Below are 19,695 nucleotides of genomic sequence, written 5' to 3'. Positions count from 1 at the left end.
ACAAGTAGTCCTACAGAGAAAGCTTAGGGGATAATCTGGCAGGAATTAAACACTTCACTGTAACACTGCATCAGCTTGGTTGTTTTACCAACAGAATAAAACTTATATCCTGGGCCATGCTTAAGTGAGACACTTAAAGAGATTGCTTAGACTAGCTTTCACTTGTCAAAAGCTTAAAACCAGGAATATGTGAAATAAGTTTCCCAAACTAAGACCTGGCTAGTGATTATTCATGCCCAGTGCCAGACTTCCTAAAGAGACTTGAAGTTGGGTACCACAGATCTTCTGGGAATACCTTAAACAAATAAAGAAAAGAAAAAAGAAAAATAGGCGAGGGGTAGGGTACCCATGAAAAGAGGCATCTAAAATTACCTCTATTGTGGACTATCTTCCCCTGCTCTATTTGTATCTGTTTGTATCCGTCACCTTCAAATAGCGGTACCAGTTATGGGGTTTGATCATAGCCTTTCCTCTCATGTACAGGCAGGTAAGGTGACACAAAAAGACTTCCAATAAAAGCTTTCCAGTTGACACACAAAAAAACTTAAGCCACTTTCAATCTCCAGTTATTATTACTTGATAAAAGTTAATTGCTTAAATTTAAGAAATAAATTTCATTACATATTTTTTTATATGGGTTAACAGTAAATGCTAACAATTTCCCAGCCAGCATTCACATTACGAATTTGAAAACACATTCAAACACAAAGAGGAAACCAAAAGCAAGAGTGTTATTCCACCCTTATTTCATTCACTTCTGCTAAGGTACTACAAGGCATACTCTTTGAGAGTAAGTACAAACCATAGTCTCAAAATTAAAAGCAGCTTCCACAGGAAAATTGGAAAGATACCGCTTCTTACTTGAAACTGAAAGCTGTTTACGTAGCAGGAAAAATTGAGGTTACCGAAATAATTATTTAGGTTAAAAAGAATGAATCACATTTCTTGCATGCTTTTACATTCCTCATTGTGGATCTCTGACCCACTGCCTTCCAGGCCTGGTAAGTTTAGATGCACGAGCCAGAGCTACTGGGCATGCTAGGAGATGGGCAGCAGCAACTCTGTTCTGTTCAGTCCTTAAGATTTAAAAGCTGCTAAATATATATACTGGGGTGACTTAAGGATAGAGTTTCAGTTTGTAATTCAGATTTTTGTGTTTGTGTGGGTTTAAGGTCAGACCTCAAACATCATTTGATTCCAGTTATTTTGTAGCTTCAGTTCCCTTGTGGATTTTTTATTTGTTGTTGTTTTTTGGGGTTTTTTAATCCACTAAGGCTTTAAAACAAATTTCTCATGGGTAAGGAGCGAAAGTTATGAGAAGCATTTCACTATGTATTCAGGCAGTTTTCAGGGAAAGGTTATTATTTACTTAACTACAACATGGTATGTCTGAAGCATGGGTGAGTTCACGGTGCTGTGAGAACCTGAAGTTTGTGCACTTAACATTTGTACCAAGGCACTGCATTTTCTGTTCTCTTGTCTGCATTTGATTTCCTAGTTCACCCTCCAGCAATAAAAAAAGGGAAGGAAGAAACTGGCCTGCTTTTAACATCTGTCTAACAAGAATGTCAGAGCAATGAACTTTCACACCACTGGGAAAGACACAGCATTTTGTGAGAGATCATTTCCAGGCAGCGCTTATTGCTGAGCATGTCTGGTTGTATTTCAATCCCAAAAGAAAGCATGATTTAGGACAGCCTTCACTTTAGAATAAAATTCTCATTAGGATTCTAGAGAATTTGTAGGAGAGATGCTAACGCAGAAGGAGGAAAGGACAGCCTAGAACTACTTGAAGGATGTAAATACTTGATTAGTTAAGTTACATATAAGACTAACACAATTAAATTGAAAAAGGAAAGTTTTTGGCTGAGACCGGGAAACTTCCTGATAGCTCTGTTTATTAGGTTGAGGAATAGTTCTCCAGGAGCACATCCTTAGGGACACTTAAAACTCAACAGGGAAAGAAATGAACAGGAAGCAATCAAACACAGGAGATGCCCTGGATGAACTGGGAGGTATTTTCCTTTCAAGCTGTCTGCAATTCTGCTAGAGCAGAGAAAGACAAATTTTAGAGAGACCCTAAAATACAAGTCACAGCATCCTTGTAGGTATACATCCTTGCAGTTTTTCCCTGCTTCAGGCACATTTTTAAAGATTGCAACTGTGTTTTGTTGGGGAAAAATAACAAAATATGCTAACACTCTGAACTTGATAATACAGCCAAACACTTTAGATCCTTCTGAGGATGACAGGTTTTCTTAGAGCCAGAAGCCCCCAGTAACCTTTTTCTTCTGTATTTCCTCTCCTTCCAGGAGAAGACAGGCAACCCCAGGTAAGGGGTATCATTTCTTCACTGTATTATTCCCAAAGACGCTGTTTTGCTATTAACCTATAGTTAGACATACTGTCCACTTCATTGCCCCTGTAACACACCTCCAGCAAGCCCACAGCGAAGAATACAAGCTGTTCACCATTCAAACACAGCACCACACAGGGGGAAGCTGGATCTCACTAGCATTCACTAAATTTCATTGAGGGGGTGGGGGGAGGAAAGTAGTTCATCTCTGAGACAACAGTCCTAACAGCAAAATGCAGAACTGATTCATGGTGGGAAAGGGGAAATCATCATCTCTTGAGGCAATGAAGCTGTTCCTTCAGAAAACAGCATAACTAATATATCCCGCTGTCACAGCAGGACACAGAAAAACAGACTGGGGCTTTGTGTATTAAACTAAGCTCCAGGCTACCCACATCTCCCAGTAGCATCTACTAAGAGGAAATCTCTGCATCTAGGCTCACCTGGCACCCCAAGTCCCACAGCTCAGAACACACTGCTACAGTTGCGTAAGGCTAAAGAAAACGACTAGAACAATTTTCAACAAGAGCTTTAATTTCAGTCACATGGGCATTGAGCAGACATTGCAGTCATGACTGCTACAGGAGAAAGGGTGTACAGCTGGTCTGCACAACAGGTTTAGCTTTTCTGGGAGGATAAGAAGAAACAGAATTTGCTTGACAACTCATGAAGCAGTGGAATGTAAATGATGCTCTGAGATGACCCTGCCATTATTTCTACCTTCTCTACTTAAAAGAAAACACACATATGTAAAAGCTCACCTTTTTTCCTGAAGCCTGAAAAATCTTTATTAGAGAGCCTGATCGTCTGTCTGTTCTGAAAATATAAACCTGAAATGTGAAAAAAGAAAAAAGTTAACAAATACTAATTACAAAGCGCATAATGGCATGGCATTGGTGCTTTCCAAATAATATCTATATCATGATCATGGTGTGTCAAGATCCAATTTCATGACCACTTTACTGCTCAGCCTTCTTTTAAAAGACAAAACAGAGTTACGCATTCCCCTGATGAATCACAGGCCTCTTATCATAAGAAATGCTTGAACAGTAACTTGTCATCTACTTTTTTAGTGCGCATGTGTGTATGTGCACATGTGGGTATTTAAAAGCAACTAGTAAAGCAACTTTCCAATCCTCAAACAAGTGACATCTGGAGACTGCCTGGAAATGAGCAGGGGAAAAAGCTGAAAAGGCATAACCCTGCTCCCCTTCCCTTATCCAGCCTTCCCTTCTCAAGGACACGTGCCTGCACGTACTGCACTACAAATTTCACGATGCTTTAGCAAAGGTCAGAGCAGAAATCCCAGTTGGACCACCCAAGGCACTTGCACTGTTTCTGTCTGAAACAATCTGTAAATCAGAAAACTATTCAAACAGTCCACTCGTTGCTCATTTGCACAGCAGAAACTGTTTAACCTGGAACTCTTGGGGATAAAAGTATTGACATGAGTTCAGTAACAGATCTTGTACCACAATTTGAGATCTAAAATTCACGGCTTGTAGAAAGCGACTCCCTTCAACAGAAAGGCTGGCTCAGTCAGCCTTTACAATCTTCCAGCATCTGACAGGCTCCCTCCTAGCAAGCGCTCACGCAGTTTACAGGACAGAGGATCCGTTACTTCCAAGGCCAGGTGGCAGAGCCAAGCACTTGATATCGTTGAATATGGGGCGAGCTATTACTAGGTGGTAAGACAGAGTTCAAAGCTGTTTTCAGCTGAAAACACAGCACAGATTCACTGTGGACACTTGCCCCAGGTATAAAGGGCTGCCTAGGTTTTGCAGTGACATGTTTAGCAGCGAGAACCAGGTGTCACAGCTCCAAAATCAGTCTTAACTAATGACACTTTTGGTGACTTTGGAGAAATTACTCAGTTTCATTAAGAATCTTGGCTTTACCTTCAGTAAAAGGGTGTGACAATGCTGATCACTCTCTATCAGGGAAGTGGAAAGTATTAGCTTATTAGAGAGTGTGGAAAGCACAACAGGACTGCTCAGCATAATGTCCTGTACTCAACACCTCTTACTGCCTCTTTGCCATGGGTTTCTGCTACCCACAACCCATGCCAAGGGAGAGTAATACGAGCTTTTGTAACTAGAGCACCAGTCTTTAAACTGCAGGGCCAGCTGCTTTCTCATGGAACTCATGTTAGCAGCTGGTTTTCCCCTCTCCTTTTACAGAAATTAAATGTGTTCCACACAGAAAACAGGCTGGAAGGAAGGTGCATTAGAGCAGCCCTAACAGAGCACCTGGGTAAAGGAGACTACATCTTTTCCACGCACATATCCTCTCAGTAGCAACTGCATTGCTACTCCATGTGTCCTAGTCATGCCAGATCAGGTGTATGTGCCACGTTCATCCTCTACTTTTATTCCATTTTTCCCACTTGCACTGCTATCCCCTGGGACATGGTTACCACCAAAAATAATCTTCCTAAGCCAAGGGATAGTGTTCCTGGTAGTGGAGACCTCTCACTCCTTCTTGGTATGACTCAGCTACAATTCATGTCCCTATGGAGCATGGAAGATGGAAGGCGGCTGCAGGACAACTCTGCTCAAGCACACAGTGGTAGCAGGTCCCCAGAGGACTGGACTTTGAAAAAAAGAGGGACAAAAGCAGATCCATTACAAGCCTTCCCTCCTTCTTCCAGTTCCCACTTCTCCACCTTTGGTTCAGAAGTGTATAAGGGTCACAGTGCTCACCCTCAACGGGGTTCCCCAGATAGCAGCCGGGTACTTGGTACAGGAACACCAGGCACACCTAACTCACCAGCCATTTCCAACTAGCCACTCACTTTCTTACATCTTGGGACATCAAATATATGTATACCTACAGGAAAACTTTTTTTTTTTTCTTTTTCTCCTTTTCAAGAGCCTATCACCAAGATTTCTAAGTACAGCTGGTAGCAACACAGATTCTAATCCACTAAACATCAAAGTATTATTAAGTTTTAAGAGGGACATCAATCACCTAGTAAATGGCTTTTCATGCTATTAGAGATGCTACCCTGAAGTAAATACCGAAATAGTCAAATGTATGAAGAAAACAAGCAGAAGCCAAACTCTCTTTTCCAAGATTTTTTCATTTCCAGGCAAGGTTGAAGTGATAATTATATGTTACAAATGCTAAACAAAAGCAGTGTGAGAGAAATGTTGCCTATGTCTTGCTAAAATAACTATTGTAAGGATTGAGTGGGAGAGAGAGGAAAGAGGGGGGTGAGGGATGTGAGGCACCAGGAGGGACAGATCAAGAAAATTTGATTACTTCATCAAACTACCTCACCTCTCCCCTGCTCAGTACTCCAAAACTACCTTGTAGGCAAAAATCTCTTGGCTTCCCAAGATATGTGGCAACCGCATCAGTATTACTTTTTTTGCCCCGTTGCATCTGACCACATTATTGTTTCACAAAAGCCGCACCTTTCCGATGCCTCCATCCTGGGGAGCTCCTCCAACAACATCCGTGGTAGTCGGCTGAGAGAAATGACCTGCTGTCACCGCATATCCTGAGCGGGAGATGGGGTGGGGTAGGTGAGGAGAATAAAAATAAATAAATAAATAAGTAATCATGAAAGGAAAGAGCCTGAGAAACAGGTCAGCCAGCTGGATCACGCTCATTGGGTTTCACTGCTCCTCCTGGGCTGCATATGGGCAGCGTTCAACAACCATTCTGCTTGGGATGCACCAATATTCTGCTCAAAAGTTCACAGCAATGGGAAGTGACAGTACGCCCTCCAGTACTCTTCGAAAAGCTGAAGAAGAAAGGTGTGTGTGGAGCTGGGCATGGAACACACAAAGCAGGTACAAGGAGTAGTTTGGTAACCATGAGTCCAGAAAGGGAAGCAGTAAAACAGGAACAAGCACACACGCAGAGACCAAAGAAACCGCATCACCACAGAGAAAGTTTCACATCAAAGAGCAACAGTCCCACATCGACCAGACCCAAGTGTCCTCCTTTGGCTAAAATCACTGCTGAGGATGGCTTGGAAAATTACATGCCTTTTCGGTCAACAGGGAGAGTGGAGGACAGTAGGCAAAGAGGTCAGAGAAGTTAATGGCCTAAAAAGACTTTTATTTAGGCAAGAAGAAATATGGGAGGATAGATCAAAGAAAGAAAGAGTGTATTTGAAAGAAGGAGATCAAAGATTCAGTCTTATTTGATATATTAAAATGATATATAATGACTAAAGATGAGTACTTTCCTTCTAAGGCTGTCTTGTACTTGCCTTGCTCTTCTGCTGTAAATTATGAGGCTCCTGTCTACAGGGTAAACACTATAATTCAGGTCTATCAGTGGCAAATCCTATTTATGTCCTCAAATATGTATATATACACTTCTTTAGCTATCACCAAGCCGTATCTTCTAAGTGGTATTTTTTTAAAGACTAAAGGTTAAGGAGAAAATGAGAGGTCAGTGTGAGTCTTTAGTCAAACAATATCAAACTACTGACTGAAATGCCTCCTAGGTCTCAGCAGTCAGGCACTGGGGATTAGGTGGAAGCCTTTAAATTAAGTATTTTAGGGACGTTAGCTGGTTTTAGAGCAAGTAAAACCAAACTGAAGACGTACTCAAACCTACAGCAAATCCTTTCACAAGCTCCTTCTGTTGCCAATGACTCAATTATATGGTGCTGGTTTTGGTGAAATAAATTTGTATCTGCAATATGCATTCTGTAATTATTTGTTGTACACATTTTAAAGACAGATCTAATCAGACATGCAGTCTAAACAATGACAAATAACTTTTTTGTCACAGGGCAAAGGCAGGAATGTAGGAGGCCCACTACCATCCAACCTGCTTTTCAGTTGAACTGCATTTTCTATATTAATCAAAAAAATCACAGCAAAGTTTTTTTTAAAAACAAGCAAACAAAAATGGAATATTATTTGCTTATATTTTTTCCAAGTAAGTAACTCTTTAATTCAGACATTCTTCCTTTTATGTTTTTCATAAAAATACATGACCCCAAAAAATCAGTATCGCCTTTATAGCATCAAAGCCTTGAATACGTTGTTGCACTGATCCATTCTCACAGTGAGCACCAGAGAACTGCTTACCGAGGTACGTGTACCGCCTGGCTATCACAGCATCATCATTCAGCTTGAAATATGTGTTGTCAGTGAGATTCAGTACTTTGACAGTTCCTGTCCAATAATAAGATCCCGGTGCTCCCATGATGACCAACTCCTACAACAGGAAAAACAGAAGGGTGTGGTGGGAAAAATAAGGAAGAAAAAAAAAATCAAAACTGCACAAAAATTCATGCATTACACAGTAATGGAGAAGGGACAGAATACTAACTTAGAACACCAATTATAATTCCATCTGTAGCGATCTCCATTCTGCGTGCATGTAGAAAGTATCCTTTCCAAGCACAGAGGTCACTGCACACATCCTAGAGATATATGGTCTGCCCGTTCATGGCCCACTTCTAAATCAGCTGTTCTACCACTTCAGTAGAAGACTTTCCTCAGCCTTACTAACCATCAAATATATCCCCACTAACAGAGTCTTCCCAAAAATCTCTCTCCACCTGCTGCCTTTCCCAACCATCCTCCAGAAGACAGAAGACCTTCACCAAGTGACAGAAATGCCCCAGCCCACCCAGACCCACCACTCAGCTACAGACCATGTCACTATGCTGGCTGACATGCTATACCAACTAATCATGAAGGATACAGCACAAAGGACTTTGATTTTACGCCTATGAAGCTAAAGAGCTGCCATACACTCAACAATCAGCATGTGTGTTATGCTGTGGTTGGAACATTTTGCCTTCTGTGTCATCAGATACACTCTGCAAGAGACAACCTGGCTATAGTTCATTACAGACATCCAGCATGACGCAGGATTTAAAAAGACTAGAAATCAGGCAAAGTTTGATCCAGCACCCAAAGGCAGATGCTCATGGATAATGTTTTTTAATCAAAATCCAAGGTACATTTGCACGCAAGAGAGACTGAGAAAACATTGCCCCAGAATATCTAGCATCCTTGCAGAAAAACCTTACTCCTGGATGTAGTTTTAAATACTGCCAGCAAGGGACCAAATTAAGCCTGGGAAGCATTAAGGTAAATTCTTCATCCCTGAAGGAGACACAAGGACAGCTGCTTTGCCTCACATTTCTGTCCAATGCAAAGCCATGGGTGGACTCCATCCTTGTGGGAAAATGTTCCTATGTCTGAGATCCCTTCGGGTGACCAGTTCCAGTCAGGGGCAGATGTTAAACAAGGGATTTTCCTACTAAGACTATGGGGACAGGACTGCAAACCCAACCAAAGAGCAGGACATACTTGGCAACAGATTTTTTTCCTTGGGAGGGGCCATGCCCTTGAGGTCAAAGGATCATTTACCGGCAGGAACAACTACCATCAGCCGTGCTGAATATACGGTAGGGGCTTGCCTGTTTGACCCAAAAAGTCATTTATCTACGTTTCCTGCTCAGTGAGCTGCCATCAGGCTAAAGCAATGAAAGTTCAAAGATATCTTTTGAACTAGGGTAGCAAAGAAGGATTTAAAGCATGGGAACACAAACAGGCTGGAGAGAGCAGACGAGCCAGGAAACAGCTGCTGCTGGCTGAACATCCAGTTATCAGACGGTGCCACTGTGGCAACGTTGCCTGCCATCCCAGTTTACTCAGAAATCACCTTCTGCCATTTCAGAGAGGACACCTTTATTCTGCTTATATCAGCCTGGACAATAAATTCTGCAGAATTAGAAAAGTGAGTATATACTTGACATGACAGTAATAAGGAGCCTGATGCTGAAATAGCTTTTATTTTTCCTTAAAAAACCAAAACAAAACAAACAAACAAACAAAAAAAAAAAACCCAAAAAAACCCCAACCCTAAAACGTTACAAAAAACATTACATACATAAGGGAACAAATTCATCTTTGACATAAATAAAACATGGCTGATAGACTTCTGTCCAGGAAAGAATATGGCCCAATATTTAAAACAGCTCTGGAGCATATATTTTTACCACACTATTTTTTCTCCATCTTTTTGCAATAAAGAACTGAAAAAAAAAAGTGTTTAGCTTATGTACATATATGTGCATATACATAGTCACATATATACATATACCCACATTACACATACATAAACAAAACTGTTCAGGGAGGACTGTCTTATATCATCACTTAACAAGTTAATGTTAGACACAGAAATACCTTTATGCAAAATTTTTGGGATGTACACAATAAAAACATTCCTTGAGGATGCTTCCCAGAGTCAATTCATTTATTCTTGTCCACAGACCTTGAGAGGCACATACACTTACATATGAACCACTGAACAGGTGTGAAAAATGCAGGTTCCCTGGAGGCCAGACAAGGCAGGAGGGTGTCTGCTGGCAGGAAGGGGCCATCTCCAGCACCCAGCCCACTCTCCAAGCTGTGCTCGGGACTCCACTCCTGGGGCATGTAGTAGAAGAGCCACTCAACATCCCCATCAGTTCTCTGTGTGTGCGCCCCTACTCACCTCGGTGAAGAAGCCCGCAATCCCTGCCTGGCATGAGCCGTGCTCCTCCCCATACTTCTTCTTGTACTCTGGATGGGAGAATGGAAGAAAACAAACCACGGTCATCCCTGGCACAGCATACACTCTCCCCCCTGAGCCCTCTGCACCACTACACACAGAGCCTGCAGAGATACCAGCATGCAGGGCTCCTGAGTTTTAACAATGCCTGGCACCACTGTGCACCATGGCACCCTCACCCACACTGTGGGGTAAAGTAAGGGACCTGAAAGTGGGGGGACAGCCAGTGTGCTGCCTAGGGAGACACTAAACAAGCAGCATCACAGTTACATGGTAACAGCAGCAGCATCACCCCAGTAAAGGTGCGTAAGAACAGGCTTCCACCTCTGGCAGCCAGATGAGCACAGCTGGAAAGGGAGGAGAAAAAGGAGAGGCACATGCCTACATGCCACTGACCTTGCACTAAAAGGTTTAATTCTCAGGCCCATCGCTACCTCAGAGAAATGAAGTGATTTTTTCCCCTACAATGACAGTCACCCAAGCCCCCATAAACACTGCTGGTAAATAGATGCTTCAGGACACCAGCCCCAGGAGGGAGGTAGTGAGTGAGGAGAGGCCGCTGCATTTCTGAGTGATCAGACAAGTGTCTCATTTAAGCGATGCTCAAGTCTGCTGCTTTTAATGGCCACCTGCTCAGAGCTCCCAGTCCACAGGGGACCCAACCAGCATCACTACAGTTTTTGTTTCTGTATTTTATGTAGCAATTGTTTCCTCTATCAAACCTGAGGAATTTTTACTTTTTTTACTTTATCTTTTTGCAAAAGAAGAAAAAATATTTTTAGAAATACATTAAGTTGAGGGCAGGGGACTAAGAAAATAACTTTCCACCATGCTTTAATCCAAATGTTTTCAGTTCAATAGCATTTGAAACTTAAAAGCTGGATCAGAACCTTTGCAGGTTTTTTCTAGAGCATTATTTTCAAATATTTACCATACTAATGAGTGCCCAGCTTCAGCATATTGCCACTTCCTGCATATTAGAGTCATTCAGGCTCCAAAAACATTCACCATATAGCCTGATAATTGTGATTTGAAATTTTTTTTTCCATAAGCACCATTATCTCATTGCTAAATGATAAAAATTTTAATGAAATCAATAAGCAATTGCCTCTTTGGAACCAAGCAAGTTCCTTTTCAGTTGCATTTTATCTTATTGAAGATTAAGAGGAATTAATTATGAACTGCTGCCTTCTCTCATAATTTTTTCAAAATATTGTTCGTGTATAGATATCCACATACATACATACACATACATACACACACTCATTCCCCCTTTATATATTATATATAGCCTCTTCCCAGCATCATAAAGATGCTCAGATTTTAAGGAATGTGCTGAAGTCACACCAGTTGCACAGGGAGAGGTTTAATTGGAGATCCTGCATAACAGTAACTTGATCCACAAATTACAGGCAAAATACCTAACACCCTTGGCTGAGGCAGGGTCCTATCAAAACAGATGTGTGTCCCAGCAGACCAGGAGGGCCAGAAGCACACTTGGTCTCACACACACAAATGTCCTACATTCCTAGTGGGAATGCATGACAACAATTCCACTGAGAAATGAAGACTGTATTTGCTCATATCTATTCAGAAAGTGCTAGGACTCTGAATCACTAGTTTTCTACATACATAGAAATAGGCGCTTCTCGCCTGGGGAAAAAAATATCTGTTTATTGATATGAACATTTTTTTATTCAGAGGGCTGAGGAGATGAGGTTTCTCCTTCTGGCATTTCCTGACAAATAATGCCGTGCACGGCCTAAAGGCCCTGCCATCGCTATGGCTGGGTTCCCATCTTTGTACAGGACAAAACGCAAGTTCCACATCCATCCCATTCAGAGGCTTTCACTCCCAGCCAAGGTTTTCCCTTTACACAATGTACTGAACTTCAAACAGACTTTGCCTTTTCCCGGTTTTGCACTGCACTAGACCTACTGTAACTCAAAACAAACACTAGCCATTGTGGCCCCAGAGGTCTGGAAGCACCATTCTGCCTCACCTGCTGTGCTTGGCAGGAGGCTTTTGTAATGCTGAGCTCAAGGCTTTAGAGACTGCCTTCTGAAATCCCACTTCACCGCACATTTATTTATTTATTTTTATGGAGGGCAAACAAGAGCTGTGCCCAGCCTGCCACAGAGCCATAGCTGCCATGGCCTCCAGGCCCCCAGCCACCACAAGACCACAGCGCCCACCATCCCCTTGGGCACCAGAGGCTGTGGCCCTGGCTAGGTCTTACTCACCACCCAGGTGATGACATGGCCTCTTAAAAGCCAAATAAGCCCACCCATCACCCGGGGTACAAGGCAGAGGATTTCTTAAGAATATTTTTGTTTTGAGAGCAAGCCTTGACGGCGCTTTGTGTAAGGCCCTTAATCAACCACGGCAAGTGGACCCCATCGACAATCTGATGGATATAAAATGTCATACTTCCCTATAAAATTGCATTACATTTGGCTCACTGTTTCTTTAAGTGCCTCCTTCAAAACAAAACCAGCTCAATTGGCTTTAAAATGAAAGAGGGAAACTGCCATAGGACATTTAACTCACACACTGAAGGATTTAGGTCAGGCCAATGATGCCGTAACGGCAGGGAATGCCTCAGTGCGGGATGGATGGCAAATCAAGTTTGTTTCTGATTTTGGATTTTCAAATGTCTCCTTTTCTTCTTTTATAAACAGGCAACACACAAGAGCCTCAAACATAATGGCGGCTTCCCCAGCCATCAGTGCTTTGCCATAGACATAGTAACCCCAGCTGCCAGAGAGACCCCCTCCCACAGTGCCCATGACCACGAGCAGTCCCCCTCGCACCAGCTGGCCCCTGAATTCAGCTGCAAACTAAAAACAAGGGCATGCAAAACCGTAGAAGGGCAGAAGGAATGGTGGCAGCTTCAGCAATGGAACAAGGCAGTTATTGAATCCGTAGCTTCACGTGGTTGTGTTTAAATAATGTGCAAAATTGCTATGTTACTTAAGATAAACAGGATTTTCTTCTGATAAAGCAATATGTGCACAAAAATTAAACTGTTTCTCCAATCAAGTCAAAAAGCTTATTGAATTCACAGCATTGTTTCATTACAATATTAAATTTGCCTACTTTAAAAATAAATTAAAAAAAAGAAAAAGAAAAGAGACACCAAATTCAGATCTCAGAGTAACTTGAAACAAAAGTCCCAATATCAGAGGACACAACACAGCTGATTTTCATCAGCAATAAATGTATTAGAAAAAGAACAGAAACACATCATTGTTTTCATTGCCAAACAACAAAAAACCCAAATCATTCTTTAAATGAACAGAATTACTATTAACTGCAATGCATAAGGAATGGCAAAGATTTGCATGATAATAGTTGCACAGTAAACTGAGTCGGTACGCTCACTGAAGCTCATACTTCCAAAAACATTGTTCATGGCTTTATGTGAAGTTCAGTGTTTTTAAAGTCACTTACATTGCCAGTACTATCTGTCAAACTAATGGCCCTACATTTCACTTAAATAACTAGTTATGCTTTGGTTTTAAACAGTGGATAGATGGATCGCAGCATTTCAAGTAAATGCAGAGTTTGGATATACGCGGTGCTTCTGTGAACTTAAGAAAAGACATCAAAACATTTTGACTTGAATAAATACCTGACAATACTTCTCAGGAAAAAGAATACAGCTTACAGAAGAAGAATAAATGGATTCATTACAGTAATGAGGTATAGCACGCAGTATTGATGCAAAACAATGACCATCCTTCCTCCCTACAGGTATCAAGCCTCCACGCTATCATTATGAGCTCTGAGAACATCACACAGAGATTAACCTCTTTCCCTAACACCTCTGAAAGGGAAAACAGCTTTAGTGACATTTTGCAAGAGGAAACAGAAGCACAGAGACCCAAACATCCCAGACATGAAGGCTATTCAAGCATTTAAAGCTCCACTGACACAGAGGAGAGGTCAGCACCACGGTGTGGGGGCACCCAGACAGATACAGTTCTCCAGGGAGCCAACAGCCCAGTCCAGACAAGACACTAGGCTCCTGGATTTCCAGCATAACCCTTTCAGCACAGAACCATCCCTCCCCATCAGCCCACCTAACTTCCATCTGAAGCAGTACATTCCCCCCCCCCCCCCCCCGCCAAGCAGGGCTCCTTTCCACCCATGCAACCATGATCACAGCCCCCCATCTGGGACAGTCATGTCCCAGCACTACAGGCTTCTGCCTCTTCCCTAGAGCTGATCTGCTTCTCCCAAGCACCAGGTGAGCCAAAGAGGCATGAAAACCAAGATTGCTTCTACCTCCCCTCCACTTCGGTGCACAGCAGTGACACCTGTCACTCGTACAACAGTGCCAGCCATCCATCAATGCAGTGAAACAATCAGCCAGCAGGAAACTGTGTAGTCACTGTGTCAGCTCACAGCTTTTGCACACCTGAATAGCAACATTTGCATTAAGTTTAGATATTGCATAGAGTGGATTTGGTAGTTTCATGTAGCTCCAGGCAACAACTGCTGTCATGAACAGAGCCTTTGTTTTTACACTTCTTTATTGTACTTTCTCATCTGCCCGCAGACTGCTGTGCACCCCTGATTACACAGGCTGCAAGCCACTAAACTAACTGCTGCAGCAACAGCTGACAGCAAAGCAGTAAGATGTGGCTGAGTCTGGAAGAGGTGACTGCCTCGCCTCTCTGACACTGAAGATGTGCCATGAATACATACATAAAGAAAAAAAAAAAAAAAAAAGAGAGAGAGGATGGTAGCAGTTTGTAGCCATGATGATCTCAGGTTATAAGAGAGGTAAGGCTGAGGAAGAAGTAACTGGATAAAACTATATACAAACAAAATGGGTAAGCTGTGATGTGTGATGATTCTAAAAGCTAATGTTCCTCAACTTCCCCTCTGAGCAAGTGTCTCTAAAAGTCTCCAAGCAAGTATCAATGCCACAACATAGCATAAGCACCAGAGTGCAATAAAATCCTGTATCTACCATCTTCACAGATGGAAGCAAAGTGACTAGTTACAGTAAACTATAATTTGCACTGGAAGCCTCTTCCTTCCCATCTTACAGTGCTTTACTACTCTAGGAAGAAACAGTAGTAATCTTCTGACCTAGCATTGTGGTATTGGGTTTGCACCACAAAGCAGGGATGTTTTGATGGCTTGCAAAAAAAACAGATGTGGTCTGGACCCTGTAGGAAAGTTTGTTTATCCCTTTGGAGGCAAGGCACGTGAGCATGTGCTGTTCCCCTTATTTACTAACCAAAGGGTCCATCAGTCTTCCCCACCTCCACCAACAATTCCTACCGCAGCAGAGGAGTAGGAAATCATCCCAGCTCTCCCTATCAGCTGGGCTGCTTCTCACAGTAGACACCGCCACCCTTCTGCTTTGCAAACTGAATGCATGGGGGGAATGAAGAGACAGCTCCCCTTTTTTTAGAAGGCCATTAAAACTACAAGAAAAATAACCAAGTGAAAGCACTGCCTGGAAGGCTGTGGCTCCATACACCAGCTATACCACAAAGGACATCCAGTTCATCTATACCAGATTAGCTCCTACTCAGAGAGATTGCATTTAACTGTTAGGCTTGCTGCTGTTCTCATTAGCTCTCAATCGCTTCCAGACTTCTGTCAGCCCTTTCAGGGAAGCCGGACAAGAATAAGATGGATTGAGACTACTATGTTGTTGCACCACTACCATCCAGTCAGGAAATTTCCATTTCCTCCTTTGTCTTTAATTATTAATCCTGCTTTATGCGGACAGAAAACATACCGTATGCATTAAGTATGTCTGTTCCAAGGTCAGACTCCTCTCCGCTTCTGGCACAAGACTTTTGTTACACAAGCGAATAATCTGTCTCAAGACGCACACACACAGAGAAATGGTTGGGGACTGATGTGCACTCAGCTGGGCTGCACCTTTTGCCAGTTTGGTGAAGGTCAGCTCTGCTTGGGGACCATGCGGCCACATGAGCCTCTCATGGGGCTTGTCAACTTAGCTGTGTTAACGAGGGGGCTTCTGGAAACGAGCATGTGACCGCCTGCACCCATTCATGCATGGCAAGTCCCAGGTAAGGCTGAGACACCAGGACCTCGGCAGCTGAAGGCGTGCTCCCCAGTGCAGGGTTTGCAGCCATGGCTCTGGCAGCTGCCCGGCGATGGCCGCAGAGGCTTTCTGCGTAACAGCACTTCAGCTGCATTACACATCGTGTTTATTACCCCTACCAGACGCTTCTCCCCTTTGGGCTGTCCCCAGGGTCAGCGGAGGAGAATTTCTTCTGCTGATTCCAGAAAGTGAAGGAAACTAGTTACAAGGATGACTGCAATCTTATTTCACAGCACACCTCAAACACCAAACCCCTCTGCATGAAGTACCACATCTATCTCTTTGAGCTTCTTTTATCGAAACCTAAAAGATCCAGGAGTACACAAATGCAGCCACTCCTCATGATAGTTTGTTATTTCATGGGGGGGGGGGGGGGGGGGGGGAGGGGAGAAAATCAGTCCCAAACCTCCAATTTTCACTCTAGCATGGAGTGAAATTAAGCCAACATCGTACTGCACCAGCCCTGCCAACTTTCCACTGGCTGCTCTGCGTGTACTAGGCCCACACATTTCTATTTTCTAGCAATTCCTGGCAAATATCCTGTCAGATTAGCAGCAGTTTTACTCTGAAGACATGACGCACAGAAAAACACAAGTGGCTCATCTCTTCCAGAAACCACCTCCTTGCCACAACTTCAAGCAAGCTGCTTTTAAGGTGGCACAGGAGCAGTGACACAGGGAGCCCCAGCAGCTTCCCCACGCATGCTAATTGACCATAAAGTTAATACTGGATGATTTGCCGTACACTACCTCAGTGTGAGGTCTTATCCTGGCTTTGCTGACAAATGCAAAAGAAAAAAAAATAATAATGGGCAAATACAATAGGACGGTGCTCACAACAGGAAGGCTTACATAGTTTACTTGTATTCTGCTGCAGAGCAGCTGGCGTGGCTGGGTCAATTGACTCAATCCCCCTCACATTTCAAATAATGACCAATTTCAAGGCTGGGAAATGCTCAGTGCATGAGTTTGGGCCATCTCAAGATGTATGAGTTTGCAGTGGCAGGTCCCAGAGCAAAGTCCAGAGGGAGGGGAGAAGCCACCTCAGGAGAAAGAGCGGGCATGGAGCAGACAAAGTTCTGTCACAGAGCTGGCTTTACAGGCTGCCAAGATGGGATGCGGCTGCTTGCCAGCATCAGGGAAACTTGCTTGGACATCCACTGCCTTATCCCTCTCCCACTTAGTAATGTCACCAACTGGCATAGTGCTGGCTGCTGCCATCTTTGGACCGGGGCGGGGGAATTAATAAATAAAATCAGAGTTCTTGCCTACAACAAACTCTGCTGCATTTTGACTTCTGAACTCCCACGCTTCTTCAAGTTCCTACAGGCAAGAGGGGAGAGAAGATGCCCAGGACAGGCAAGAAAAACCAAGAAGGTGCTTTCCCCCGAAACCTTTCTCTGAAGGCCAAGAAATCTTAGGAGACATCCTATCTTCTTCCTAACACCACACTCATGCCTCTGGTTTACTTAATTGCTGTTGGCTGAGCAGACACTGTCCTCTGAAGTCTTTAGGAAAGGAAACACGACACAAGAGTCTCATATGCACCAAAGCGCTAAAAAATTAAAATGCTGACGTTAAAATTAGAAGTGTGACCACGCACAGCGAGTCACAGGACTCATCCAGTCATTGTGCTACTCTCCCAACTTCATCTCAAACCCAGCCACCACACCAGCTGGGCTGCAAGGCAGCTGTATGTTAAAAAAAAAAACAACAAACAAACAAAACAAAACAAAAACCAGCAGTGATGGTTGCTGTGGATGGTTTTGGAAATAAAGGGAAAACACAACAGCTGTAAAATGATAGCACAGCAAGGCAGGTAAGCCCCACTCCCAGCCCCCACACTCCTTACCTTCATAACAGGGCAAGAGCTTCCTCCCGTTGGGCTGCAGGTTGGGGGGAATGATGTTGCAGAAGCCGTGGGGCAGGATGTACTCTGTCTCATAGTAGATGTTTTTCCAGCGATGTGCACATGCCTAAACAGATCAGATCACGTACATTATTGATCCAGAGACACGGGACAGCCTCTGACCAAGGCACAGCATGCATGACCAGGACCTCTCAGCATCACCTTCCCCCCACAACCCCACAACATCCTCATGTCCCACTCTTTCTAGATAAAGTGTCTTCTCACTGTTATCTTCTGCAACTCAGGATGCTGCCTGACCTGGCAGCTCAGATCTCAGCTTTCACATGTGCATGACTAGGAAAGCAACAGGTCTCAGAGCAGGACAGAGCCCATGCTAGAGATTTCAAGATCTCTCACTGTGTATGAATCCTTATGGCCCATGAAGCTTTTCTAACTAAAGATACACTAACAGAACTCAGCCAAGCCAGAAAAGGGGGGGAAACAAGGAAAAAAGACATTAAGAATACACGTAAGAAGATCGGAATGGATGCTTAGACTCAGATGGTTACTAAGACCGTATTAGAAGATCATCCCGCCAGAAAATGCCCATGCGAGTCAAAGGCTTGTCTTTCTGGGAAGGGCAGCCTTGTTTCTGGTGACAGAAGAGCTAGGCCTCATTTACTGGTAACAAATTTAAGTGCAAATGCCAGAGGTTTTGTCACAACAGTGGCAATATCAGTCAAAGTGCAGATGATCTGCAGAGATCAGGGTACCTTTCTCTTTGTAGTGAAGAATAAGATCACTCTGCAAAACCAGAGGCAAACCAGTGTTACCAGGACACTTGCTCCCTACAACCGCCGTACACAGTCCCACATACAAGTCCTCAGAACCCACTTGCTACAAAAATTAACACTGCATTGCTGCTAGACAAGCCACAAATTGCCTGATGCTCAGGGGTTAATTGGAATAAAAAGAAATGAAATGTGAAACAGCAAAGGCTTTGAACTTGAGCACATGCCGGGCCGTAGCTCCAGCTGGTCTAAGTCACTGAAGTCAGTGTAGATGTGTCAATTCATATCATTTCAGGCTTGGTCCCGTGTGAACAGAGCAGCCTCTATGCTACAAATCTTCTCCACGTACTTCCAGCTTCTCCTGGAAACTTTGTGTCAGCCCCCGTCACAATACCCACATTCGACCTAATCCTCCTCAGACAAGACACCTTCTGTCTTCCTTCCCTTTGTGCTACCCTACTTTTCTGCCGCAGCATCTCAGAGCTGCCCGTGGGAGCATCTCAACATCATTAAAAAATATACCCCTAAGACAGGCACAGTCATGTAACCTGCCCAGTAAAGGACCTGGGAAGCGTATCAACCACTGGGAAGCTCAAAATTCAATCCAGCAATCAACACAGGCCCCTTCCCACATACTTAACCCCAGAGAGACATAAAAGGGTAATAACACTGAATTTTTATTATTTAACTGAAACAGAACAAAACCAGTTGTGCACAAGCCTGCTCTGCTGTTCGCAGCGCTGCATTTGGAGTTCTGTATTTATTGCTTTCCTAACTTCCAGTACTCAAAGGAGAAGCACGTATCCTGAAGATAGCTATTGCAAAGGGATAATGGGGGCTCCGGGGGCTGTGGAAAGCTCTGCACCACACTGTGTGTCACAGGCTGCCACCCATGACATGAAGGATGCTTCTGATGGCACTCTGCTCAACAGCCAAATGCATGTGAGGAGTCCTGCAAGAGCAGCTTTGCAGACTCCCTTACGGGCTTTAAGGAAGCCCGGTGAGGATTTTAATCCCCATGCATCACCTATTTAAAATTCAACAGCAAAAAAAAAAACACA

The 19,695-nt window shown here is 43.5% G+C and overlaps 1 protein-coding gene across 1 annotated transcript in view; it reads right to left on the bottom strand.

Moving 5' to 3' along the window:
* ITGA9 (integrin subunit alpha 9) overlaps nt 1-19,695 on the bottom strand; it is a 230,376-nt gene that overhangs the window by 195,886 nt on the left and 14,795 nt on the right. Inside the window, exons 4-8 of the mRNA XM_037385011.1 lie at nt 17,847-17,970; nt 9,842-9,909; nt 7,414-7,543; nt 5,776-5,861; nt 3,118-3,186 (exon numbers count right to left, since the gene is read on the bottom strand). Coding sequence (XP_037240908.1) covers nt 3,118-3,186; nt 5,776-5,861; nt 7,414-7,543; nt 9,842-9,909; nt 17,847-17,970 — 477 coding nt within the window. The remainder of the gene's footprint in view (nt 1-3,117; nt 3,187-5,775; nt 5,862-7,413; nt 7,544-9,841; nt 9,910-17,846; nt 17,971-19,695) is intronic.

The sequence above is a fragment of the Falco rusticolus genome, chromosome 4, assembly GCF_015220075.1.
Source record: "Falco rusticolus isolate bFalRus1 chromosome 4, bFalRus1.pri, whole genome shotgun sequence".
NCBI lineage: Eukaryota > Metazoa > Chordata > Aves > Falconiformes > Falconidae > Falco > Falco rusticolus.
This window is presented reverse-complemented; position numbering and strand designations above follow the sequence as displayed.